The sequence below is a fragment of the Coloeus monedula genome (assembly GCF_965178545.1).
Source record: "Coloeus monedula genome assembly, chromosome: Z".
In the NCBI taxonomy this organism is placed as follows: domain Eukaryota; kingdom Metazoa; phylum Chordata; class Aves; order Passeriformes; family Corvidae; genus Coloeus; species Coloeus monedula.
In genome coordinates, this window is record NC_138822.1 from 55226029 (window position 1) to 55252484 (window position 26456).

At 47.4% G+C, this 26456-nt stretch overlaps 1 protein-coding gene across 6 annotated transcripts in view; it reads left to right on the forward strand.

The window, feature by feature from the left end:
- Positions 1 to 427: 427 nt before the first annotated feature.
- TDRD7 (tudor domain containing 7) overlaps positions 428 to 26456 on the forward strand; it is a 48460-nt gene continuing 22431 nt past the window's right edge. For 3 of the 6 annotated variants that reach the window (XM_082301410.1, XM_082301413.1, XM_082301415.1), the window contains exons 1-6: positions 428 to 599; positions 5090 to 5310; positions 12561 to 12702; positions 13805 to 14018; positions 19078 to 19163; positions 20308 to 20525. In XM_082301410.1, the coding sequence (XP_082157536.1) occupies positions 5104 to 5310; positions 12561 to 12702; positions 13805 to 14018; positions 19078 to 19163; positions 20308 to 20525 (867 nt within the window). In that variant the 5' untranslated portion in view covers positions 428 to 599; positions 5090 to 5103. Of the gene's footprint in view, positions 600 to 5085; positions 5311 to 12560; positions 12703 to 13804; positions 14019 to 19077; positions 19164 to 20307; positions 20526 to 26456 lie in introns of all 6 variants that reach the window. The other 3 variants (XM_082301411.1, XM_082301412.1, XM_082301414.1) reach the window with 3 other exon arrangements.

Below are 26456 nucleotides of genomic sequence, written 5' to 3' on the forward strand. Positions count from 1 at the left end.
CAACATGTTCTAGTAGAAGGTGTCCCTGCCCATGACAGGCGGGCTTGGACTAGATGATCGTTAAAGTCCTTTCTAACCCCTGAACATTCTCTGAATCTCTGCAGAAGAAAAGCACAGAGCTGTTATTCCTCAGCCGCTCCCTCTGGAAGGCGACTTTGGCTGCACCCATGTAACAGGACTGAGGCTTCACCGGCTCCGTGCGAAGAGGGCACGACGACCTGAAGCGGCAAGGGTGCGGCCCCGGCCGAGCGAGTCCCGCCCCGCTCCCGCGGCCGAGCGGCCCTTCCCGGGAGTGGCAGGACACGGGTGGCGCGCAGGCGCCCGGGGCTGGAGCGGGCGGGGCGGAGGCGGTGGCCGGGCCGGGCCGCCCAAAGGCGGCGGGGGGGGAGGGGGCGGCCCGGCCCGGTTGGGCGGTGGCGGTGGGAGCGCCCGCGCGGCCCCTCAGTGCCCGGCCCCGCGCAGGGAAGCGGCGGCTCTGCCCGGCTTCGGCCCGGCCCGGCTCGCGGCGGCTGCGGCAGCAGCACGGGAAGACGCTTTGGCCGGTGCCTGAAAGCCCCCGGTGGAGGAAGTGGAGAGGAAGAAGCCGAACCCCGACAGGCGTAAGTCCTCGCGGTCTGAGGGGAGAGGCAGCGCGGAGGCTACTCCTCCTCAGTGTCTGCGCGGTGACAGAGAAAGTGTCCCGTCTTCAGTGGGTTAGTGGATGCTTTCTGCTTTCGGAGACCTGTGTTCCTGAGGGGAGTGTTTGTAGTCTGCTAAAAGCGAGGCTGCCAGGGGGTGCATTCCTCCCTGCGAGAGACCTGTCCGCATTTCCTTTTTTCCGTAGGCTGGCTAATTATCCGTAGCGCGGATTGTCTGTTCTGAGCATACTGAAGAAAGTTTCGGTTCAGATTCTGGCAGAGGTGGTTTGAGCGACGTGCGCTGACTTGGTGATGATGAGGCGGCTCGGGCTCTGTTTCCAGTCAAGTGTCCTGCTGTCTGGAGGCAGTGAACCGCCGGGAAAATGTCATAACTGCTGAATGACCTAATGTTAAAGCAGCTGAACTAAAAAACGATTTTTGAAAACCTTCGGAAGCTACTCTGAGCTGTGTAGCTTTCTGTTAATGTATCGGAGTAGTCACCATTACTGCCTTGCAAGTCTTCTGCGTAATTGCTGACTAGGAATGGGAAGATTGTAAGGTGTGGGTTGAGACTGGATTCAGTTTAACCTTTGTACCCTAGTATTTGTCGCCTCGTTTAACTTGTCCTCGTGACTACTCCTTACAATATAGTTTAGGAGGATAGACTTTACAATATGACGTTTGCTATTTCTGATACAATTCGACTGTTGTATTAGTATACAACTAACCTGTCTGATACTGACATGATGTCATTCCCCCACGATCCTCCGTTTCTTTTTTTAGTGAAATTTCTTCTTTTGAACCAACTTTTGAAACTGCAATCCCAGGTTATTTTAAATTTTCTTCATCACTCTTTGGATGTAGTGGATATAATTTAGTTATAATTAAATAATCAATTTTTCCTGAGCAGGAAGAGGAACTTAGGAGGTTTAGGCAAGAGAACTCTCAAGAGCCGTGTTAACCAAACAAGAAACTGGGTCTATTATTTAAAAGAGTAGAGAAAAAGGCCCCAAAATGTTTCTCATCAATTTTTCCATGTCTCATGAATGAATGTGGCTTGAAACACAGTTGTAGAGAGAGCTGCATTTTTTGCTGTACTTCTTAATGCTTGAGTGTTTCGGGGTTTTTTTGTAGATCAGGACTTTACACCACTTACACAATTCTGTGGTGCATGACATCATCTTGAAACTGAGCGGGTCCAAAGCAGATATGAACCTCCTGTGTCTTTTTCTTAGCAGATGGTAATCACATCTTCTCACTCTTTGAAGATGAGTGCACCAGCTGCAAAGTCTCTGGAAGGATGAGAGAAGGATGCAAGTGCCCAGTGTAGATGTGCCCATTGCTGTGTGGAGATGTTCAGGCTCAGCATGTGCTCCTCCTCCTGGGCTGTGCCTGTAGTTGAGCAGAGGATGCTGTGAGGGCAGCTGTTGCTGAGGGATTGTTGCAGGATCGGTCAGTGAAACCCGCTGGACCAGGAAGGGCAGAAATTGCAGGGTTAAGGAACCGTGTGTGTGTGAAGCCATGTATTGGCAGTGCTGTCTGTATGGGTATAGGGACATGGGTGTACCTGTGTGCAAATCTAAGTGTAGAGAGCGAGAGATGCGGTTGGGTTAGTAAAGTGCTGTGTGTGCATAAGGTGAAACTGTTCAAGGACTGGTGCAGAAAAGGACTCGATGCTGTGCCTCCTTGCCTGGCCCCAGAGCCGGGCCGTCCGTGGTGAAGTTGGGTGCAGGAAGGGAGAGGCTGAAGCGTGTGTGGTGGCATCTGAAATGTGCTGAGGGTTGGGATTTCTCTTCCTTTTGGACTTGGTGTGTTGTTGCCCAGGGTGACTTTCCCAGGAAGGGAAGCGGTGGTGGGAGAGGGGTCGCTTCTGCAGAGAGCAGTGCAGGCCAGCCTTTCACGGGGTCCCTCGTGGCCGCACTGCAGATTTGGGAGAGCCTTGCGCAGGTACATGGGCAGCAGTCACTCGCCTTGGTGCGCTGGAGGTGGGCAACTCCGGTGTTGTGCCTTGAGCTGGAGCATCTTGAGGAGAGTGAGGTGGCCTTCTCCCGAAGCAGCGTCTCTGCTCATGTTGCACATTAGTTGCTGGGAGCGAAGATGAGGTGTTTGAGGTGCACCAGTGTGCTGTGCTCAGTGCTGGACTGGAGCCTGTGTGCAGCACACGCTTTGAGAACTTTGGGAGCAGGGTTGTTCTCGGGTTGTGCGAGAGCCCTGTGCGGCTTTGGTCCAGTGGCAACCTCCAGCAGAGGTTCCTGTGGTGGGAGTGTCCCTGTGGAGCGCCTGGCAAGAGGATGCCCACCTGGGAGCAGAGGCCTCCCAGCAGCACTTGTGCCTGGCGCTCCCCAGCGTTCCGTGGGCGTAGCTGGGTGTCCTGGAGAGGCCCCAAGTGTGTGCAGGTCTGTGAGTTGGGGGCTGGGAGGGCTTTAGGCAGCGCTGGCTCGTGCTCTGAAACCGCCTCCCGCGCTGCCCAGACTTCCTGGGCCGGAGCCCTGTCTGGAAGGTTTCTGCTACCATTTTGTGGGAGGGAGCTGCCATTTTGTTCAGTGTTGCAGCTCCTGCTTCCTTGTACCAGGAAGTGCTCAGATAGCAAAATATTTATATGCAGCACATGCAGAGGGCACGTACATAGTTAGAGATGTCGTATGAAGGAGTGTATCAGTAGATTGATACTTAGCTATGCTAATGATGTACCTTGATGGGGGTATATAAATGAGAGATTTGTAAGGGTATAATCATGAGCCTGAGGTAGATAAAGCAGTCTTTCTTCAGAGCTGATGGAATGAATCTGTAGATGTGAATGAAATGCATTGCACAAAGATAAAGGGCAGGTTCAGGCCTTCCACTTAGCGTGGCTGCAGAAAGAGCATTGAGCTGTTCGGGGAGCAGCCAAGAGGTGTCACAGAGCACTGAGATGTGCCCGGGGGCTGTGGAGGTGTGTGAGGTGGCCGCCAGGCAGGCCTGAGCAAGCACCATGTCATGTCCCCGGAAGAGACCTGTCCCTTGATCGAGGCTGAGAAGGCTCTGTGCCCTGGCAGAGCCCAGTGGGGTGGTCATGCAGTGCATATCCCTGGGGCAGGCTCTGGGCATCCCATGGCCCTACCAGACATGAGCAACACAGGTTGAAAAAAGAGAAGGCCAGAGCAAAATTCCAGTGTCAGAGGATCATGTGCCTGGGGACTTAAGTTTTGTTTTCTCTCTGAAGGGTCTGTGGAGTCGAAGTGTTGTGCACTTGTTGGTAAGAGATTGCATGCCCCTTATGCATATGGTTTCCATAGTGGAGCTGACACGTGGGCATTGGTGCAGGTGCTGCCTCAGGGGCAGGTGGAGCAGCTATGGCCTTCGTAGAGGGATACCCCATGGAATGCGGGGTGCTGTGGCAGGGGGTGGCGGTTGTGCCTTTTCTCACTTTCAGGCGAAGTTCTAGCCCTGCAGGTGGTAAGGTGTCATCGAATCACAGAATATCCTGAGTTGGAAGGGACCCACAGGATCATTGCAATCCAACTCCTGGCCCTGTGCAGGAGACTCAACAAATCACACCATGTGCTGTGGCCACTTCCCTGGGGAGCCTGCTTTAGTGCTCAGCCACCCTCTGGGTGAAGAACCTTCTCCTGATATCCAACCTAAACCTCCCCTGACACAACTTCAGGCCATTCCCTTGGGTCCTCTAACTGGTCACAAGAGTCTAGATGTCAGTGTCTGCTCCTCCTCCTCACAAGGAAGTTGTAACTGCAGTGAAGTCTCTCCTCAGTCTCCTCCAGGCTGAACAGACCAAGTGACCTCAGCCACTCCTCATATGGCTTCCCCTCAAGGCCCTTCACCGTCTTCGTTGCCCCCATTTGGACACTCTCTAAGAGCTCAATGTCTTTCTTACATTGTGGCACCCAGAACTGCCCCCAGCACTCGAGATGAGGCCACCCCAGTGCAGAGCAGGACAATCCCCTCCCTTGCCTGGCTGGTGATGCTGTGCCTGATGCACCCCAGGACACGGGTGGCCCTCCTGGCTGCCAGGGCACTGCTGGCTCATATTCAGCTTCCCATTGGCAGGACCCCCAGGCTGCTTTCCAGAGTGCCTCACATTCCCCAGTTATACACACAACCAGAATTGCCCCGTCCCAGGTGCAGTATCCAGTATCTGCTTGTGGTGGGTCAATTGCTTAGCAGCCCCTGCCCCTCTTCTAGCTATGTGCTATCTTGTGGTTGTCTGACAGAGCGAACTTCTGCATGATGGCTACTGTGCTCCTTTGTCAGCACTTTTTGACATCGTGCCCCGTGTATTCCATACCATGTTATGCTTGACTTGCCACAACCATGGCCCTACATGTCTGCCCAGAAGTATCACAGTCTCCAGAGATGAGCCATGGAGTTGCTGAATTCTAGCTTGTTGGGGGAGGGAGCTTGAATAATAAAAGCTGGTGGTTTTAGCCTGTGTATGTAAAAATGCTTTTTTTTCCCCTTTTTTCTTTTGGAGGCAGGGGTATAGGTGAAGATGCAGGAGCCAGAACTTGTTGCAAAAGCTCTGCGAGCTGTTCTTCATGCCTTTAAAAATGGCATACGTTTGTCAGAACTTCAGAGTGAATACAGATCCCTGACCAATGAGTTGATTCCCTTCAGGCACCTAGGATATGACACACTTGAAGGCTACTTGGAGAGTATCCCAGGAGTGGTCAGAATGGAAGAGAACAAAATGGGAGAGGTAAGAATCACTTATGGTTCAGAATGGCATTTGTGTTTGCAAAGTGTTAATGTTTTACCTCCTTTTGTGCTGTGGATTTCTGTAGCGTGCACATGGTGCATTAATTCTGGGAGAAGTGGAAGCTGTGACATGAGATACTAAATGCTCCTTATTTTCCTGCCTCTGCATTCCAGACACAGAGTTGTGTATGCAAAAGGTGTAAAGTTGCAGGGCTTTTTCCTGGAAATGTGAATTCTGTTTGCAAAGATCATTTGTGTGACCGTAGAGCTCTGGGCCCTTTCTTAGCATTTCTGACTTCGGAGGAGATATTAGTGTCTTGTCCTGGGACATTAAAGAAGGTTAACTTGTGTGTGTTAATCATCTCTTCTCAGTGGGGTTTAGCATTATTTTTTTCCTACAGTGAAACTCTTAGGTGCTGTTGCTTATAAGCATGACAGTGCTTGCTTTGGACTTATGATTTTTGTTCGTTATGGGTTGCAGTGCAACAAGACTGCAAATATGTGCTGAAGTGAGGAAGAGCCCATGTAAGTAAGGTGCCTTGCTGCAAGAGTTGCAGTGTCTCAGCTTGGCAAGCATGCAAGGGATAAAGAGTCATCACACAGATCAAGGAGGAGAAGCAAATTGTAGCAGAGAATTGATGTGGTAGAAGAGTTGTCCCTTATTCCTCGCTCTTGCTGCACTAGCCTGTGTCTCTTGGTGGCTGCCACCTTGGAAGCAGCTTGCTAGGACCACAAACCTCTTTGCCCAATAGTCTGGACTTCCTGGTTTGAAGTCAGAATGCGTCTCTTGACAGCTCGTGTAGCTGTGTGACTTGGAGATGATGGAAAGCTTGAAGCCTCTCCCTTGTTGGAGCTATGTCTGGGTTCCTGAAGTCTTTGTAGCCTGGGACAGAGCAAAAAGCTAGTGGATGTTTGACACTATGTATTGCTGTCATAGCAGGTGTGAAGAGACAGGACTTAAGGCTGAGCTTCCTTGTTTGTTCAGCTGGATCAGGATGGCCTGATCCAGTTCTCCCTCATTAGCTGTGTTGTGAGAATATGGTGAGAGGTATCCTGGGTTTTGTCCTGATACCTGGCAATGTTGCTGTTTTTAAGCAACAGGTTCCCTTTCTGCATATTTACATCAGAATTTGTCCTTTTACAGCAGATAAGCAAGTTTGGGATTCTTTTTCCCTTTCTCCAAAGCCTGCCTCAGCTGCAGCTACATCAGTAACAGGATTGCAGGTACCTCAGGTCTGGTAACATTTGTGATCCTGCAATTAAATGCTTCCTCGTGGTGGTTCTGGCAGATAGCCATATGTTTCTAACTAGGGCCTTGCAGGGTGTAATCTGGTATCCTCCCATTCCCTTGAGAGCCTTGTTTATCCACTAATACGATGTGTGCTGAAAACCTTGTGAACTCTTGGATAGCACTAGAGGCAGTGACTTCTTTGTGGCAGCTGTTACAAGAGAGTGAAATGTGGCTTTGGGAGGTGAAAAAGGAGAAAGTGATTAAACAGGGGTCTTGAGGTATGTGAATGTGAGGAGGACTCAGTCGGGTTCAGAAGTGCCAGCTATGCTCTGCATGACTGAAGCAGCTTGTTGAACACCTGGGAGGCAGGAGACGTGCAAAGACTGAGCCCACGTTGGTGTTTGATGACCCTCCTGTTGCCACGGTCCATAGTGTCCCATTGGCAGACATTAAGCAGAGGGTGGCGGGTGTGATTATGCACTGATGTGGGCTGGTAAGCTACCTGGGACTGCTGCCATGTGGTTTCCTGATACAGGACCTAGGCTATGTGTCATTATAAGCCTGTGCTCTTTGTTCACCTTTCTCCAGAGTACTTGAGCTCCATTATAGGCTGATACCGTAGCTCAGGGTCCACCCAAGGCTGCTGCAAGAGCACGCAGTCAGCCAGTCTCTCTTCATGGCACCTGAGTACCCTGACCTCCAAAATGTCTGTGAAGACCCTTGCCTCTTCTTTAATCCCTTTGTGGATAATGGGGCAGGGCAAAGACATGCACATCCAGGGGTCTGGTAGCAGCTATGATCCTGACTGCAGTATAGATAGTCTTGAAAGGACTTTCCTTACTGTAAGGGCAGCTGTCCAAGGCATACTACAAGAAATGCATTCAAAAAGGAATAGTACAAAGTAGGTAGTAAGTAATACAAGTTGATCTCAAAGTGCCATGTTACATGCTGCCTTAAGTATTTGTGGGAGGTGAATATTAGCTAGGTAACTGAAGCTGAACAGACTGATTGTCTTGGGAAGGCAATGATGTAAATTGTCCCTTGTTCCTCTTGCTACTGAACACTAATTTAGCTGTCTTGAATGCAGGAAAGATGAAAGCTGATGACTTTTTCTTCGTGCAGTAGGTATGTCTTCCAGTTTCCACAGAAGATGAGAATTAAGTTCAGTATACAGAAAACACTGCAAGGGGGCTCGTTGAAATACTGTGCACCTGCAACAGGTGGTTGCATCATTTCAAGGAACCTTACTTTGCTTTGCTTCATATTCATTTACAAGACGTGTGTAGTTGCACCTTCCTCTAAGAAAACTTTGACTTAAATAATTAAGCCCCTTCAAATGGAAAATTTTGAAGACTGCTTTGCTCTGCTCATCTACCCCATCCCTTTTTTCACCTGAATTCATTCTAATTCAAACCATCTTGTTAAACTTTTATCACTATGATGTGAAAACAAGGGAAGGAAATGCTGAAAATTACTTAGAACATTTAGTGAAGGGAAAAACCTGAAATGTACCAAAGATGAAAAAATGTTAATTTATAGAATTATGGTAAACTGTATAGGGACAAAAAACCTTTTATATTGAGACTTTGAGAATAAGGCTCAAGTTGATCTATCCCATTCATCCACTCCTGTTAGCTAGGAGTTTGAGGAAGGCTCTGATACGCTTTTCTGGAAGTGGGCACAACTGGGCACCACTCTGAACTGCCAGTACAAGACTGTCCACAGCTTGTGATACAGCCAGGAGAAATTGGAGATCTTTGTGTTGTTCAGGGCTGTGATCTCATTTGAAGTCATGGAGAGTTGTTGTCACAACCAGCATGCTGCTGTGGGTTGACACAGCCTGAGGAGTTATGTGCTGCAGTGGTAAGTAGGAGGAGTTCCCGTGAGACCTTCCACGTTTGGGACCAGTGGGGACACTGAGAGCTCTCTCTTTGTGACAGATGATGAGACAGCAAGAGCTTACGAGTAGTGGATAGACCAGTGTATGGGCAACATGGTGGCTATCTGTTAAGAATGTCTTAGGTGGAAAGAAGTGGTAGATAAAGCAGGTGATGCCTTCTTTTGACAAGTGCCAGAAGCCTTACATTTGCAGGCTCTGATCCTCACAGGGGACTTCGGCCACTGCCATACCTGCTGTAGGGACAAGACATCCAAGCGTGAGCAATCCAGGATGTTTCTGGAGTCTGCTGCTCTCAGCATCCTGACACATGCGATGAATCAATGAGGAGAGTTGCTTTGCTGGACACGGTCCTTGAAAACAAGGAAAAATGGTTGCAGATGTAAAGGCTGGGAAGAGCGCTGTCTGTGGCAAGATGGTGGTGTCTGAGAGCCTGAAAGGAGGGGAACAAAGGAAAAAGTAGGATCAACAATGCAGGACTTTGGGAGAGTAGACTTTGGCCTGTTCAGGAATCTGCTTGGAAGACTCAGGGAATACAGTCCTGAAGAGAAGAATGATCCAGGAGAGGTAGTGGGCTTTCAAGGATTGCTTCCTCTAGGTTCAAGAATAGTCTGTACCAACAGTTGGGGGAAAAAAGCAAAGGGGGCAGGAGCACTGACAAAAATTGAACCATAAGAAGGAAGCATGAATGAGGTGGGAGCAGGGAGAAGCAGCCTGGGAAGCTTGTACAGATCCTCCCCAAACAAACATACATGGGCCTAAGAAAGACTGTATTTACTGTTGATTATCTGAACAACTTGAAGACCAAGACGAAGTGCCATCCCCTACAGAACAGCTCCCAGAGCACTGCCAATTCCGAGAACGTGCTTCCAAAGAAAGTCCTTAAAATAGCTGGTTAAGTGTACAGGCAATAGGAGGAAAATACAGGGACAACAGAAAAACTAAAAGAAAGAAGGTACAGCAAATGAAGACCTTCAGCCTTTTGCTGTGTTTCACTTCACTAAAGTCTTATCAAATCCATACTCAAACTGTTGCCCAGCCATCTGTGAAAGGGTGAAAAGTGAAGGATTTCAGGTTCACCTTTCACCAAGATGGGTTATGACTCAGGTACAGGCTGCTGTATGACAAAGTCTCTCTCTTAAGCAAGGTTGGAGAGGGTACACATGGGTGAAGAAGGAGCTTCTGATTTAAATCTGCCATTATAAGCATGCACACAGGATGAAGAAGCAGAATTGGGTGAGCTGGAAGGGATATACAGATACTATAGAAATATCCAGAGGAAAGTGGCAGGGCGAGGAAGTCTTAGCCTTTTTGGGGGAGGATTAGGATAGGGAACATTTGAAAAAACTGAACGTGCACAAGTCTGTGGGTTCGTTGCAGTGCATCCAGAGGTGTCAGTTACCCTGGAAAGGTCATGGTAGTTTGTGGGAGGTTCCTGAGGACTAAAAGAAAGTACCTCCCTTCACCAGAAAGGGTGGGAAGGAGGAACTTCAGGCTGATCAGCCTGATGTTGAACTGTGCAAAAGTTGTTGTGCATCTAATCCTGGAAGGCTATTCCAGACACTTTTAAGAAGGCAAGTATGGATTTATGAAGTGAAAATCATATGTAGCCAAGTTAATACCCTTCCAAAATGAGATGATTGGTTGAATGGAGAGCATTGGATGTGGTTTATCTGAATTTTAATAAGGCTTGTAATATCCTCTTCCATAACAGTGGCACAAAACCCATTGGGAGACGACTTAAAAGTGATGTGCCCTGGGAGTAGATGCACAGGAACTGCTGTCTAACATGTTCATGAATGACCTAGGTGATGGGACAGAGATCATCCTCAGCAAATTTGTAGATGACAAGAGAGACTGATAGAGCAGATGGATGTGCTTGTTGTTCAGCGGGATCTCAAGAAGCTAGAGAAATGGAGCATCAGGAACACTGTGAAGTTCAATATAGGGAAATCCAGGTCCTGCACCTGGGGAAGAATAACCCCATGTTCCTGTATAGTTTTGGGGCTGTCCAGCTGAAAAGTAGCTTGGCAGAGAAATTCCCTGGAGTTCTGGTGGGTGCAAAGTTCACCCACCAGAATTCACCAAAGGAGCAGCTGTGTGCCATTGTAGCAAGGGAGACCAACAGCATACTGTGATTCACTAGGAAGAGTGTTGCCAGTACTCTGATGGGAGTGATTATTCCCCTCTGCTCAGCAGCAGTGAAACAACATCCTGTTCTAAGCTTCCCAGAACAAGACAGACATGGACACACTGAAGCAAGTTCATTGAATGACTGAAGATTATGAAGGGGCAGGAACATCTCTGATGCAGGGATCAGAGAGCAGGAATTGTTTGTGCTGGAAAAGAGAAAGCTCAGGGGAATCTTACCCGTATGTACTAATGTCTGTTGAAGGGAGTAAAAAAAACCATGGAGCCAGACTCCATCTCCAGTTCTCATTGGTATTCAGTGAACAGACAAGAGACGGCAGAAGCAGAATGAAATAAAAGCAGTCCCATGTACACATTAAACCCCACACTTTTTTACAGTGAGGCTGGCTAAACAATGGAAAAAGTCCAGAGTGGTTGAGAGTTCTCCGTCCTTGGAGATATTCCACCACCTGACTGAGTAACTAGGTGCAGTTGATGCCGCTTTGAGCAAAGATGCTGTATGACATGGACTGTAGCAATGTCTTCCAGCCTCAATTTTTCTGTGATTCCTGGCATTTAATCACTACAGTGGTGAGGCTGCTGGTTTGCTGTTTTTATCAGTGCTGACTGTGCAGCAGTACACTGTCTGATTTCTAAGCAGGAGCTTCTGGGGTAGGAGAGCTGTCCTAGGAGACAAGACAGGGAGGGCCTCACTGAAGGAGAGGCCCTCCCTGCAGTGGCTCTGTGTTGAGCCAGCCCAGCAAAGGTGCTGGGTGTGCAGCAAAAGAAGGAGGAAGAGGAGGGGGAAGGATGAGCTGGAGAGCATGGCTGGAGGAGTTGCCTGGTTTCTGGTGTTGTCATCCATTGCCCATCTTTTCCTGGGCTGTTTGGGTCACGCTGGGAGACTTGAGAAGATCCCTGGAACAAGCTGTTGCTGTTTAGCAGTCTCTTGCTTTTGTTGTTTTTCTGCTTTGGTTGCCCTGTCTTGGTTGTGAGAAAAGATGGTTTTTGGAGCTGCTGTTTGCTAAATTTCGGAGGTGCTGGTCAAGCCCCTGAGTTTCTCTTGCCCTGCTCCTGTGCAAAATTGTTATCTCTGGTAGTTTGTTGGAGGCCATGGCTAGTGAGATAGCAGTGCTGCCCCCTTGGCACTGCTGAGAAAGGGGCCCTTTGTCAGTCTCTGCCACCACCACAGAACATGGCTGAGACCACAGACTTCCATTTTTAACTTCATGCTTTTGGGGCGACTGCCTGTGTCCTTATGGAGTCCTGGAGGAGTACTCATCCAGCTGCCTTTGCAGCAGTTGAATGGCTCAAAAGTTTGGGCTTGCATCTTCTTTGTGAGACAAAGTGCATGCTAGACACAGTTTGGGGTCTTGCCAAGGCTAAGTTTCTGTATCCATCCAAGGGATGGCCTGTGGTGAGGGGATGTTGAGGCAAGATGCCATGAAGTTGGGTGGGGAGATAGCTATGGGCTTGTCCAAGGCTGGGCTGTTGTTGGGGGTCAGCCCAGTGCCTCCAAGGTGATTGGTGCAGCCAGGATGGTTGTGCAGTTTCTTTGGTAAGTGGGGCAAAGACAGCTCTGCTCCCCAGGGTCAGCGTGGTGCCAGAGACTCTAGTGAGCCTTGGCAGCAGGAGCAAGGACAGGCTGCAACCCCATGGCTTCCCAGAGTTAAAAAGCAAGACTGTGGGCCTGTGGGATGGTAGTTAGAAATCAGGCTGTTTCTTAGAGGGGTGCAACCTAATGTGGAAAGGTGATGGAGAGGTTCTGGTGGTGTGCTTTGCTGATTTCTGAGGTTTCTTCTGGGGTTTCACAAAAGGAGAGGGATGTCTCCAAGATCTGTGTCTGCTGCTGAAGCCTTTCTTCAACTGCTTGCCGGCCTGTGTGATCCAGCAGTTACAGGCTTGGTAAGGGATACAAATGATTCTGGGAGCTGTGGGTAAGCATGGGTCTTACTGACTGCTTTTTCCCCTATCCCCTTCCTGCTCCAACAAGGTCATTTGCCATGCTGTTAGTTGCAGTGAAACTGTGCGAGTTGCTCAACTGGTGGCCCGACAGAGGAGTTCCAAGAAGAAAACAGTCCGGCAGGTAAACTGTCAGATGAGGCTGAAGAACACGTCTCCAGTCAGTTTATCAGGTAAGCCATAGGCAGCTCTAGAGGGCCTGCCTCTATGAAAGAGCTGTGTAGCTGCTGCAGCAAAAGCCTTGTCTGTGAGTGTGTGTCACTAATGGCCATATGTTACATGGTCCAGGTGGAGAGCTCCTGGGAGGATGAGTGTTCTTGAAAGGGTGCTTATGTCTGAAAGCTGTGATCAGAGAGAAAGGCCTTTCTCAAATGTGTATGTGAGATGTGAGTGATCTGGGAAAAAAAGTTCTTGGCAGATGCTTGGCTTCACTTTCACGTGCTCCTGCTTCTGTGAGAAACACAGTTGAGGTGCAGGCAAGAAATGTGGCAATGAGCCTGCTTGTTCTTTAAGGATGGCGTTGGCCTGTTGTGGAGTGGGAGAATTGAGCCATGCCCTCACAGTAAGAAGGAGTCCCTGCAGCATCACTGTGGCTGTTTCAGTGGCTCATGTTGCTGATGCCAGTGCCACAGTGCCACAAAAGTTCCAATGCCCATTTCTGGCTCTTTTTACCTCTTACCTTATGCATAAGCTGCTGTAGCAGTGTATTTCTAAAAGTGTGCATCAGGTTTTCCTCGCTGTAGTGCTGTTGTGTGACTGTGGAACTGGGCCCAGAATCAGGCCCAGGATTAAGTCCAGGCAAGACCCATCTGCTTGCAGGCTGGCAGCTTGGAGCAACAGTGGGTCTCATAGTTTGTGTGTATTCCCCCCTTGTTGTCTGTAATGAAGTGTTTGCTGCTTCTGGAAGGATGCTGGTTGGGAAGCTGAACTGGTGGCTCAGATTCCAGTTTAACGACAGGGATTATAAAGGCAGGTTGATACACTGTCTTGCACATCAATCCCCTTGGAAGTGTTTGTGACCTCCAAAATTCATGCAGCACATAAACAGTGAAGTGACCAAGAGCTTGTTTATCCCAGTGTGGCCTGAATGCTAGCATGGTATGTTCCCCTGTCGGTGTTACTTGGTCACCTCTGCTGTGTGGTGGGAGTTCAGGTGCCCACAAGCCAGAGTAGAGAAGAAACCCTTTGGATGGCAGTACAGGAGGTGCCTGGGGAGGTGGAGGTAGACTGGGTGGAGGAGAATGCTACTCATGGATGCATCTGCAAACTCTTTAGGAAAGCCCAAAGGAACTTTGCGACAGCCCCGGTCTTTGAGCGTACCGGAAGAAGGCAGTAAGAGGCCTGTTCCTCGCCTGCCCCGAGGCAGAGAAGTAGCATGTGGAGGTGTGAAACCTGTTGCGGAGAGTGCCCGGTCTGCCTTACCTTCAGCTGCTGGGAGCGGACCACCTAAAGAAATCCCCATGCAGAGGCACGTCACTGTGGTAAACAGGTCAGTGTGTGCATGTGTTTGTGTGTGCGCGAGTGAGAGGAAATGAAGTGTGATGGACCTTTCGATGCTGCCATGCAAGTAGTGCCTTTTGGGATCCAGTGGGAATCCAGGCTCCTGCCCTTGCAGAAGGTGAAGTCTGAACATGGGATGGTACCCAAGGAACGAGATGGATGACATTTTGCCTTTTTGGATAGCTAGCCTGTGCTCTTGGCCTGCTTTCGTGTCTTCTGGGAGGAAATGCAGCCAAAGGTGTCACAGCAAGGGAGTGTGGGGCTGTTGCCTGGGCCCAGGAGGGAGCTATTGTGGCCAGTGCAAGTTTGTGCACAGGGACAGGTGATGTGCGTGTTGAGGGTGATGGTTGTCTGCAGGTGGCTGCTCTTTCCCTCTTGCCTGACTTCTGTGTTGCAGCGTCAGTGTTTGTGTCCTTTCTCAGCGTGCTCAGAGCCAGGAGCCACCTGACCGTGTTTGGATGAATTGAGATGAGGGCTGGAGCTGCAGTTCTGCTGGGTTAGCGGTACATGCTGGTTTTCAGGCCCGTTTGAGCCTCTCTAATCCGGGTGGCTTAGTCAGCTGCTGCCCCATCATTTCTTTCTGTATTGTTTTTGGCTGCCCTGGGCCGTCAGCTGATGGTGGTGAGAAAGTGTTTGCTGTTGCTCATTGTGGCTGTGCTAAGTCCACCGGAGCTGTGATTGTGGAGGTAATCCTCTGCAGGGGGAGGACTCCAAGCCGGGCTGGGTTGGAAGTCAGCCTGGCGCTGAATGGAAATGGCAGTGGCGGCGTAGCTGTGAAGTGGCACAGAGCAGCGCAGCAGCTTAATCCTGCCGCGGTGCCTGCTCTTTCTGGGAGATCCACAGAAAGCAGGCACGTCCTGCCCCAGTCAACCTGTATGAGTTCCGTGTGCAATCAAGGGTCTGTTGTGCAGAGGAGAGAAGTGCCAAGCCGTCCTGCTGTGACTCAGAAATTGAAGAGCAGCTGTGCTTGGGCCTTCCCTTTTTTGTGTGTGCGGATGAGTTGCGTTTTTTTAAGTGGCGCTTCCCTAAAAGGCAGAGGCACTTTGCCTCAGGCAGAGCAAAAAGAGCACTTAGAGTTTTCTCCAAGTTAGTTACTGTAAGGCCAGGAAGTATTTTATAGCACTTAAAGATTTGTAATGCATGAAATAAAATTAAGTAGATGTCACCCCTTTTCTGGCTATGCCTAATATAGTCTGCTACATCTTGTGTTAGCTTTGTTCATCTCCGACAGTCTCTTCTGAGCTCCTTTTAGTTATGTGTTCCACTTTTGATTCTGTTGTCTTTTTCTGCCCTACACTGTAGGAGAAGCTACAACCGGAGTCTGCTTTGGCCCAGGTAGTTTTGGAGGAGAAGATATCTTGTGCTGTTGCAGAGTCCAAATGTTATCCTGTTAGCTTGGGAGCATAGTGAAGGGAGAGTTCGGGGAGGAGAGATTCCTGTTTGAATACAAGGTTGTATAGTGGCCATGTGACTGGATTAATTTGTTTCAACTTGGCCAGTTTGAATCAGGACTGGCAAGATCCAAGTGTTCTTGCTGCTGGGGACGTTTTGTACCTCCTGAGCTGTTGTAGTTGCTTGTGCTTTGGGAATTGCAGGAGGGAAAGCTTCTTTGAGCCAGGAGGTCCTGACTTCAAAAAACAGCATGCAGAGGAGTGGAGTTGTGAGCAGCATCCCCAGAAATGCTGGGCTGACAGCAGCCTCATAGTTACCTGGCTCAGACTTGAGGGCACTGCTCCAGCAGGAGTGCCAGCGCTTGGCCTGTGAGAGTGGCTGAGCCTTCACAGCGCAGATTGACTGAGACAAGTCCTGAAGGTGACAGACTGTCTCTGCCCCACCTCCCAGTTTGGAGTGAGCCATTATCTGTATGCAGTTTTTGGCTTTCTGTTTCCCACCCTGCCCATCCACTTACCAACATCATAGGAAACGACATGCATGCCCTCATGGTTGCACATAGGGATCTCTGTTTTCTCCTTTTCTGTTGAACATCTGTCCTGCTATAGCAGATGTGTGTTCTTTGCCTTGACACGATGTCCTGCCAGTGACAGATTTTGTTTGTGTGCTGACAGGTATTGGTGCTCCACCCAGTATCATGTAGTGAAGCTCCTCAGTGAGGGTGCAAATGGTGGTTCCCTTGTGACTGCCAAAGTCTATGTCCCGCCTCTGTAGCACTCTGATTTTTTTTTTTTGGAGATTTTCATGACTACAGCTTCAGGGGCTTGTCACTATGTAGCATTAGGTGGAAGGGGAAAAGGATATTTGTCTTCCCCATTCTGTCACACTCACATGACAACACAGAGATGCTGAAGGTAGCTGCAGTTGTCCAAGGCCTTCTTGCAGATGCTGTTGCAGGGTCTGAGAGGCTTGTCTTTATAGCAGCAGTATCTCAGGTTATCCTATGTTGGTGTGGACCTGCAAACCCTCAGAAGCAGGGAGAGACTTTGCTGGTAAGGCTAACTGCAGAGATCCTTGAAGCTGGAAAGCAGCAGCGTGGATGAGAACAGGTTCAGATGCTTGGTGACCCTGTTGCTTGAAGCAGCAGGAGCCATTTGCTGCTGGGCATCACCTGCACCTGCTGCTTATATAGCACTGTCCAAGGACCAAAGAGCAGATTGGGGTGGCATGGACATTACCAAGGTAAGGCAATTGGCTGGGAGGGCCATTGCTCCCCTTCTTTGAGAAGCAGTGACGTGTGGCAGTGAGACATGACTAGCTGCTCAGCTGCAGCTACGCGTGGGGACTTGGCAGGGCTGCATGGCTGGTCAGGCATTTGTGAAGGGCCAGGCTGCTGGTGTCGCTAGGAGGCCTCTTGCTGGGAACAGGCTTCTAGCAGCTGAGGAACATGAGGCCTTACAAGCAGCTGAGTTGTCCATACCTGCAAACTGAAGGGAAGCATGTTGGCCCTGCCACTGCCTGGCTGTATTCCATCTCGTTGTTGGAGATGTATGACCCTCATGATCTGTGTGAGCAAGCAGCACATCACACGATACTTGTCTGATTGCAGGGCTCGAAACTGATGATGACTAGGCTCAAAGCCAGTGTTAGGTCCATGTTGTGGGAAACTGTTGAACCCCAACAGAAAGCACAGGAAGACCCTACATGAAGTCTCTTAATACTGAGAAGATCCCAAATCCAATTAGCTTTTGCACGCCGCAGAAGAGAATAATCAGTCCTCTGTTCCAGGTTCCTTTCCAAGGTGTTCACGTGGCCTGGCTTAAGGAGGGAACATCTGCCCTCTTCCTCACTGAAACCTTACTGCGGTTCTGGCTGGCCTACCCTGCAGTCAATGTCATTTGTGTTACCTGATGTGTGGCTTAAGGTGATACAAGTGTATGTGGCACTGGGGACTAGAACACAGCTATGGATTCCTATTGGCAGGCAGGGGTAGCAGGACAGTCTCCACTACCCATGTGGCTATTTTATAGGATTGTTTTGCTTTCTGCCTAGCAAAGGTGGTAGCCTCTTTTGAGTCTGCTTCCATTAAGAGGACTTTCTTAGCTTGAGTATCTGTTCAGCTTGGAGTTGTCCATACTGGTAAATACATGTACAAAGAAACGGGATCCTGGATTTCTTGCAGAATCTGCATGGGCAGCCACAGCAGTCTCTTCTTTCTAAGAAGAGACTGCTGCAGCTTTGTGTGGGTATCTGAGCTGTGCCCACAGAAAGTAGAGGGTTTTCTGTAATGCAGGTAAGTGTTGTAAGAGGCTTTTCAGATACCCAGCAAGTGCCAGGTGTGAATGTAAGTTTTGATGTTGCGTGGGTGACTTTCCTTTTGTACTTTTTGGGTTTTGCAGCTGTGCTTGTAGTTATATGCTTCTGCTTAGGACTTCTGGGCACGACTTCTGTTTTGTAAATTGCTGAGCTGGGCAGTGCCTGTCCTTAAAGCTAGTGCAGTGGGACGTGACTCAGAACAGAAGTATGGTCTTTGGTACAAGTAATACCCCATAGCTGAGGGAGGAGCAATGGTTTAATCTAACAGGGACAGCATAAAAGCAGGGGAGACAAATTAGTGTTAAATCTTTCAAGATGCTCCTTAGAAGAGATGTGAATGTGGGAGGTCTCATTCTGATTCATGGATATGCTCTGATTAAAAGTCAGTATGATGACACATAGGGCTACTTGGTCTTGACTTCCTGTTGAGACTAGCCTCAGCATTGTACTTGAACTGCTGTCCTACCTTCTAAAACAGTCCCGGTGAAGACGTGAAAATCACCCTTGGTGGTTCTGCAGATGGTGAGGTTTTTGGCTTGCTCCACTGTTGTCCCTGAACTCCAGAGTTGGCTAGTCCCCTTTCTGGCCCCTGGGCAGAGATCTTCTGCAAAGCCTGCCCCGTGCATGTGCATGGTCTGGTCTGGTCAGGAGATGCCTGTTTCAGAGCAACCTGCCCTGCTGTAGTGGAAATGTTACCACCCTGACTTCTACACTGCAGCTCTTCCTTGGGTATGTGCAGCTCTTCCTTTGGGAGGTGTTTGGTCCTAGTCTTTGAATTCCCTTCTCCAGCTCTTGTTTCCTTTTGCTTGCAGTGTATGTAATTATTCCACAGCTGATTTTTTTTCCCAGGTCTTTGTGAGCTACACAGTGCTGTGCCCTCTTCAGTGTCAGAAGCTCATTTTGGTGTCTGTACTCCCATGTAAAAGCTGCTGCTCTCTGGGGGATCCCAGAAGAACACCTGCAAGCATGAAATTTGTGTGCTCTCAGTGGGAGAGATCTTCAGAGAAGACTGTTAAACAGAGTAACAACAGCATCCACAAAAAGACCTTGAATGCCTGTGTGTTCCTAGATGCTTTCCCTTTGCTAATGTCTTTTTACTGTGTTTTGTTTCTCACAATAATGAGAAAAATGAGTAAAAACTAGAAACCACCTGTTGATCTGTCCTGTTACTGCTTATCAGGTTGTCTTCCTGACAAGGACATTGTCACTACTCATCTTGTGCAGGAGGCCTTCTAGGAGTGTGTGGAATGCATTTTATTTTATGTATAGGTCTTAGAAGCAAATAGAATGTTATTCAGAGACAGAAGAATTATTTTAAGCAATTTTCTTTCCAATTTTAGGTCTGAGAAGAGACTGACTGTCCCACCACGGTTTCAAAAGGAGTTGCAAGTTCACCTGTCCAGAAGCTCTTCCACAGAGTCAGGTGGTATGCCCATTAAGAAGTTATTTGTTGACTACTCAGAGTGGGTGTCATCTTAGAAAAAAAATCTTACTACTTGTTTTGAATGAAGATAGGTTTGGATGAGAAATCAAGTTCTGTGAGTGAACCTTTTCACTCTAATTCCATTGTGCTGAGGAACTGTGTGTTTGCTTGTCTGCCTCTTGGTCTTTCAGGAAAAACATTGGGCAATAAGTGTCAAAGCCAATCACAAAGCCAGTGTGAGGAGGTCAGAAACAGGAGGAGTAAGCTTAATGTTACTGAGGGGTAGGAAACTGGTATAAGGATGAAATCCTGCCTTTCAGGAGTAAGCAGCACTACTAATGTATCTGTCCAGAAAATACTCTTCTGCCTGTGTGGCTCAATAGTTGTGCCGCTGGTGGGCTTGCAGAATGATGGTTGCTTTGAGACTTGTCAGCCTGATTTGTGAAGTTTCAGATCTGGTAGCAAATACACCCCACCAAAGGGAGAAGAGGAGTAGAAATGAGGGAGCAGGTAAGCTAATGATGTGAACCTCTTCCTGGTATAATGACTGCCTAATTCCTACACACAGTGTATGAAACTGCCCAGAGCAGCTGAACAATTGTCACTTTCCTTGCTTCACTGAAGGGCTTCCTTGGATGCAGTAGCACAGAAAGGCTGCCTGCTGGGTGGAGACTTCTCCTCAGGACATATCTTGGAATGAAAGGCAAATCATTGGTCTGATTAGTACACCTGTCTGAATATAGAACAACATTCTTGGTTGTCATGCTATATCTTTGTTGTGTTTGTACTCATAAAGAAATTATCTTGTGCCCCTCTTGGGATACTGCCTTAGTGCAGCATCTCAGCTGTGGTGGGATTGATGGTTCTGAGTCCTCTTCCAGAATCCCTTCAGAAGTAATGTAGCAACATCTTATGAAAATAACTACAGTGATTGAAAAATCATCTTTAGGTAGTTACTAAACGTCTGAGATTTCCATGGTTCTTTGCCAGACGAAGTGACTGGACAAGCCATGCTGGGCAGGAGAGCCACATTTTAGAGTTGGTGTTATGCTGGCAGCTCCCATGTTTAGTTTTTAAGTAGGGAGGTAATCATCTTTCTGTTGGTAGGGCTATGTTTACTTCAAGGCTGTATTTTTTTTTTAAACAGATAGCTTGAATACATCCACTGCAGAGACACATACTGTTGCCCCTGGCTCTTCTGCTGCCGATGTCAATGAACTTCAAAGTCGCATTAAGGAGCTTCTGAGCAAGTACAGCAGTGGTGTCAGGATGTCAAAGATGCCTCAGATCTATAGGGAAATGTACTGGGAGGACCTTAGCACAGAAGTGCTCTATCAGCTTGAGAACTGGCCTCATGTGTGCACAGTAAGTATTGAATGCTATTTTTATGGAAGATGCCAGTACCCTACAGATTTCTGAGTGTTCATTTGCCAAATGTTATTTTATGTGTGCCTGCATTTCCTTTCATGCTCTGTAGCAGTGACAGAGAGCTCCTGCAACCCCACTACCCCACTCCCAAATTGTAACAACACCTTTTGAAACCCCAGAAAGTCACTGTTGACTGAACTAGTGTTTCGAAGAGGGAAGGTCAGCCTCTGTGGTGTCCTGGAGCAAGTGCTTGGGGTTGCTGACTTGCCGTCCTTAACTGACCACAGTACTGACAACCCAAATAGCTGGTGACACATGACCTCCATGCCATTTTTGTTGTTCTTGGTTTGGGTTTTTTTCCAATTGCTTTTTATGCTTTTCCTTGTTGGTGGGTTTATCGCCTCATAGTGCTGTAAGCTGCCAACATCCTTTGTGACAGTCTGAGATCTAACGGTATTTATCTTTCTATAGGCTTTTCCAAAGGTTTTTCTCACATTTTAAGCCAAGGAATTTTGCTTTGTAAGTTAGGTTTATGACACAATAATAGGTGGAATTGAAGAGTGGTAATGCTGAGGGGAGAGATTACAGCTAAGCCCCTTTCTCCTCTTCTTCTGTATGTTACCCTTTGATTACCAAGGGTGTCTTTGCCTTTCATATTAGGAGCTGGTGTCTGGCTGAGTGTCCACTTACAGGTCTGACACGAGTTGCCACCACCACTGGATTGAGGGTCTTCAACTGCTGTACTTCTGTCTCTTCTTCTGCATTCACAGGTCATTTATGGTGTCATGCAACTTTGCATTAAGGCTTTGTTTAGCTTTACTTTAACAGGCCAGTGATACCAATGAGGACTTTCAACTTCTTTGGTATCTGTCAAACTGTGGCACAGTTTGACAAGAGTATTGAAGTAATAAGAATATTTTTCTTCTTAAAGTGCTTTTTATGTATGTCCTACTAAGTCTTTTCTTGTGTAAAAGCATTCAGTGCCAAAAAAAAAAAAAATTAACTGAATTAAATAACTGCTCTTCAGGAATAACACTATTTGCATGCATGTATGGTATTCTCACAGATACATAAAATGTGTTTGTAACACCTCACTACAGACACTAGAAATGTATGCAGTCAGCAGCAATTTGTTTTGATGGTTGATGATTGGTTCCTGTGTTATCTATCTATAGAGCAAGCTGTTATGTCTTGAATTGCTCAATTCATGCAGCAAATTTTAGTCTTTTTTGTAGCTAATGTTCCAGTCAGTCCTGTTCATCCAGGATCTTTGTTCTGTGTTCGTTATCCATTTGCTTGTTATCTGTTGGGTCTATCTCTTTCTTTATAGCATGCAAATAAAGTCATTTAAGCATAAGTAAGCACTGATTAAATCCATGGAAACATTTTAATACAATGGGCACAGTACAACAGCAGTCAAGTTATCTTGGCACAGTCAGTCTTACTGTAGAGAACTGTTAATGAGCCTCTGAAGCCTGTCTCAGTTTACTGACTTAAAAAATTGTAATTATGGCTCAGGCATGGAAAAGTTTGAACTGGGACTTTGTATATGAAAGCTACTATACATCTCTTAAATATAATCTGTTCCTGGCTCAAACATATTGTCTGCACATGTACAGCTTTGTAGAACCTTTGAAATGCAGAAGACAGACTGTACTGTCCAGTGAAAGTAAAGACACTTCCAAGACTGATTTCGGAATTATTTCTGTCTTGTTGGTTTCTTACACTGGGAGTGTCTGTCAGGCTCAGAAGAGAAAACATGCCTGTTGTTTCTCTCTTTATCTTCTTAAAGAGACAGAACATACTCTTTTGTACTCATTCTGATCAGTGTAGCATAGTTACAAACGAGCAGACAGTAAACCTAATACATTTTCAGTGTCTCCAAGCTTTTACTTTGAGGACTGTGCTTTGGAGAGTATCACTTTTGAATAACTTTTCATCTCTAAAACTCCTGTTTGAAAGGAAGGAATTTTATCTAGGAAATTGTAATTTCTATGGTTTTACACTATGGGTTATAGACATTTTTCCTATTTTGTGAGTTCAGGTCTCCAAATTGCACTGTAAGTTGCAGGTTGATGATCATGTTTTCAGTCTTCACCATTCAGGCAGGAGGTACTGAGGCTGATTTTATCTCCATTTGACTGTTACCTCCCTTCTTTTGGTGAGCTTTCTTGAGCATCTTACTTGCAGCAACATATTTTGCACTGCTAAATGCAAAAGTACGAAGTTACCAAGTAGTGGCTAGCAGTCACAGATTATAGCCCAGCCTTCATGAGCAATTGGGTTGACAGTAAACATGCTTACACGTCTTTGTTGTCTAGACAGACCTCAGCCAGGAGAAAAATCTGCTTCAACAGCTCTGGGCAGATCCATAGTGTTGCTGAATTGTTTGCTTTAACCTCCAGCACAACTAGGGCTTTGAACTGAGTGATGACTGCCAGTGACCCTCGCACCTTCACCTTTTTTATCAGAATTTTTTACTTTTCTATTTGAGTAATAACTTTGTCATGTGTCTTTGAGCTGCTAGTGATCCCTATTTTAGACTTCCAACTGCTCTCTCATTTCTTATCTTTCTACATATTTTTGTCACAAGTCTTTCTGACAACTTAGCTGTTTTCTTAGAATTCTGAGTCAAAGTTATATAGCTTTGCTGTGTTTGGGCTCCGACTTGAATCCTTGAGATGCAGGCAGCTGAACCCCCTGAGGGAGAGAGAACATTGCAGCAGAGGTGTGAGAGGTATGTAGGCATGTCAATTAAATAGTTTTTGGGGGTTTTCTTGTAAGTCACATTCCAAAAAGTAATAATAAATTTATATTTGGTACTGCCAACATGACAAAATGATTCCCTCTGCAGTCTAAATATAAACCTCCCTACTGAGTTGTATGTATGTTTAAGGGACTTTTTCCTTGTACATGCTCAGCTCTCCTCAGCTGCTTGAACTCTGTGAGTGTTTCAGGCATGATGTGAATAGTGATTCAGATATGGCAGTGCATGACAAGCCTAAACTCTTAGATCTTTTCTCGAAACTTTTGCTTGAATTTCCATGGTTCTATTCCAAAAGCTTTTAGAGCTAGGACCTTTTAGCCTAGGACATACGGGAATACCCTTGTGTGGGTGTTTAGTTGGTTTAAAGACTGGAAATGGAGCAAGCCTGGAATGACTGACCTTCAGAAAGGCAGGAAGTCATGATGGGATTCCTCAGGGGTAACACTTGGACGCATGCTGGTCAGAATTGTAACAAGTTGTAGCAGGTTGAGTTCGAAACCGGGCAGAAACACCAATTAAATGTAGTGGTTTTGGTTCAAAATATTAATTACTTATTTTCCTTCTGTGAGATAAGAATTAGGAGAAAGAGCAAAGCAGGCACAAACCTTAAAAAGTTGCAGTACAATGAAAGAGTTTTATTACTAATAGAATTAAAAGTAAGGAGAAAATAACAAAACAAAATTAAAGCAAATCCCCCCCCCCAGCACTTCTCTCCTTTTACCCAGCTCACACAAGGGATAACAGAACATGGGATGTTAAGTCAGTGTTCCAGTTCTTGAAAAGTCTCTCTCTTACGCTTAAGGAAAAAAAAGGGTTTTCCTTCAGTTGCACGTGGTTCCCAAACTGCCACCAACAGCAGATCCGCCCGGAAACAAACAATCTGCTGTGTGTAAAACATCTCTCCCATGAAAAATCTCACAGTTCCGTCACACTACAAAACATGGGCCATCATATGGGGTTATTCATCGTTTTAAGGATAAGTTCTTTTGGCCTGCACACAAAAGCTTTTCTTCGCCACAAGTCTCTAACAGCCTCTTACTACTATAAAGCCTGGCATCGGCATTCTTCACAATCTTCACAGGCACACGAAGATACTCCATCCCCCCATGTTCTTCAAATGGATTAAAGAGACAAACAGTTTGTGGTATTACAGTTTCTTACCACGGCATGCAAGAAGGTTTCTTTTAAGCTGCGCGCCAGAATCGCGGCACCGCCCTCTTTTCTCCCGTCGCCATTTCCAGCTCCGTCCCACGGGACTCACTTCTCTTTCTCTCTGACTCTGACGCCGCCATGCTGAAGGGTGTTCTTGTTCAGGCTTTATGGTAGAGAAAGCCTCGCTCCCTTTGTGCTGCTGGCTGCGTGGTGTTTTCTTCAGTTCAGCACGAAGTGTGCTGGCTGCAGACAGGAGGCTCTGCCGGCTCCCGTTGACTCCGCCGGCTCCGCATGGAGAGGAGAGGGACCCGCCGGTCCCCAGAAGCCGCGCTGGATGGGTTTAGCTGTGAGCAGTCCATGGCTGGGTTTAGCTGCCTGCGGCTCTGGGACAGTTCCCCCCCAGCCACCCAGGGTCCGTGCCGCAGTGTTGGGAAAGGGGGAAAGGGGCAGTGGCCCCGGCCCGGCGGGGCCGGGAGGCTCGGAGCCCCCCCCCACCTTCCAGCAGGCGAGCTCCGACGAAAAGGGGAAGTCCCACCTTTCCGTGTGGTTTAAATATGTAAATTGTGAGAAGCGTAATTGGTCTTAAAGACTGTCCATCAGCTCAGGGTCAACCCAATACAGAAGTGAGTTGGTAGAGGATGTAAATACAAGTTCAGCTGGCTAGTAATACAGGGCTGTTCAGGGTTGTTTAAAGACCAGGGCTCTCTGAAGAGGTATGTAACCTCCTCATACCATGTTTCTGTCCCATAAAATTTCAGTGTAATCTTAATTACAGCTGACATGGACAGCTGACTACATTTTAAAAAAGTGGTTTTTTCTGTGTGGACTGTTAATCTTGGGAAAAAGGGATCTTGGCATTTATAATAGCTTCATGCAAATGTTGACTCTGTATGGAAAAATGCAAGTGATAAGTATTTGCAAAATAAATAGAAAAGGAGTATCTCAGTTGGAAGGAATCTATCAGTGATCATCTAGTCCAATTTCCTGACCATTTCAGGAATGACCAAAAGTTAAAACATGTTATTAAGGGCATTGTCCAAATATCCTTTGAACACTGTCAGGCTTGGGGCATCAACCAAGAAGCCTATTCCAGTGTTTGACCACCCTCTTGCTAAAGAAATGCTTCCTAACATAAAGTCTGAACCTCCCCTGACACAGTCCTCTGCCTAGAAGGGCATATTTCCTGGTTGACTCACTGAGTGCTTGTGACCAGAAGTTATCTCATACAAATTTCATGCATTTCCCATATTTGCTTGTCACAGCAGTACAGTGTTCACAGTAGATGTCTGGGAAGTTGCAGTCTCCCATAAGGACAAGATACCGACCCAGAGATTTCTCCTAAATGCCTGTTGGTAGCAGACAACCACTACAACCACTCAATCTCTTTTGAGACCAGAGTCTCTCACCCACGTCATCGCTAACAGTAAGGGCTGTGCAGTCAAACCTCCCCTTTTCATACAGTGCAACTCCTCCATGTTGCCTGCCCTGCCTGTCCCTCCTGAAGAGCCTGAAGCCCTTCATCGCAGCATTCCAGGTGTGCTGCTTGTTCCACCAAGTCTTGCTGACACCAAAGTCATCATAGCTCTGGGAACTGACCAGTGCTTGACATTTATCCTTTTTGCTTCTCATTCTGTGTGTGTTGGTGTACAGCAAGTATATCAGATGTGCTCCAAGATCGAGTCCAATGTTTGACCAGACACCACCTTGTCAGCCATAGCACTGGTTGTCAGTCTAGTCATTTATTGAACACCTCCCTTGGCAGTCTGTGCAATGCCTGACCAGCTTTTCAGTGAAGAAATTCCTCTTAATGTCCAACCTGAACCCCCCTGGTGCAGCTTGAGTTCTTGTCCTCTTGTCCTGTTGGTGGTTGCCAGGGAGAAAAGACCAGCCCTCACCTGGTTACAGCCTCCTCAAAGAGAGTTGCAGAGAGTGATAAAGTCACCCCTGAGCCACCTCTTCCTCAGGCTAAACAACCCCACCTCTTTCAGCTGCTCCTCATAGGAATTACC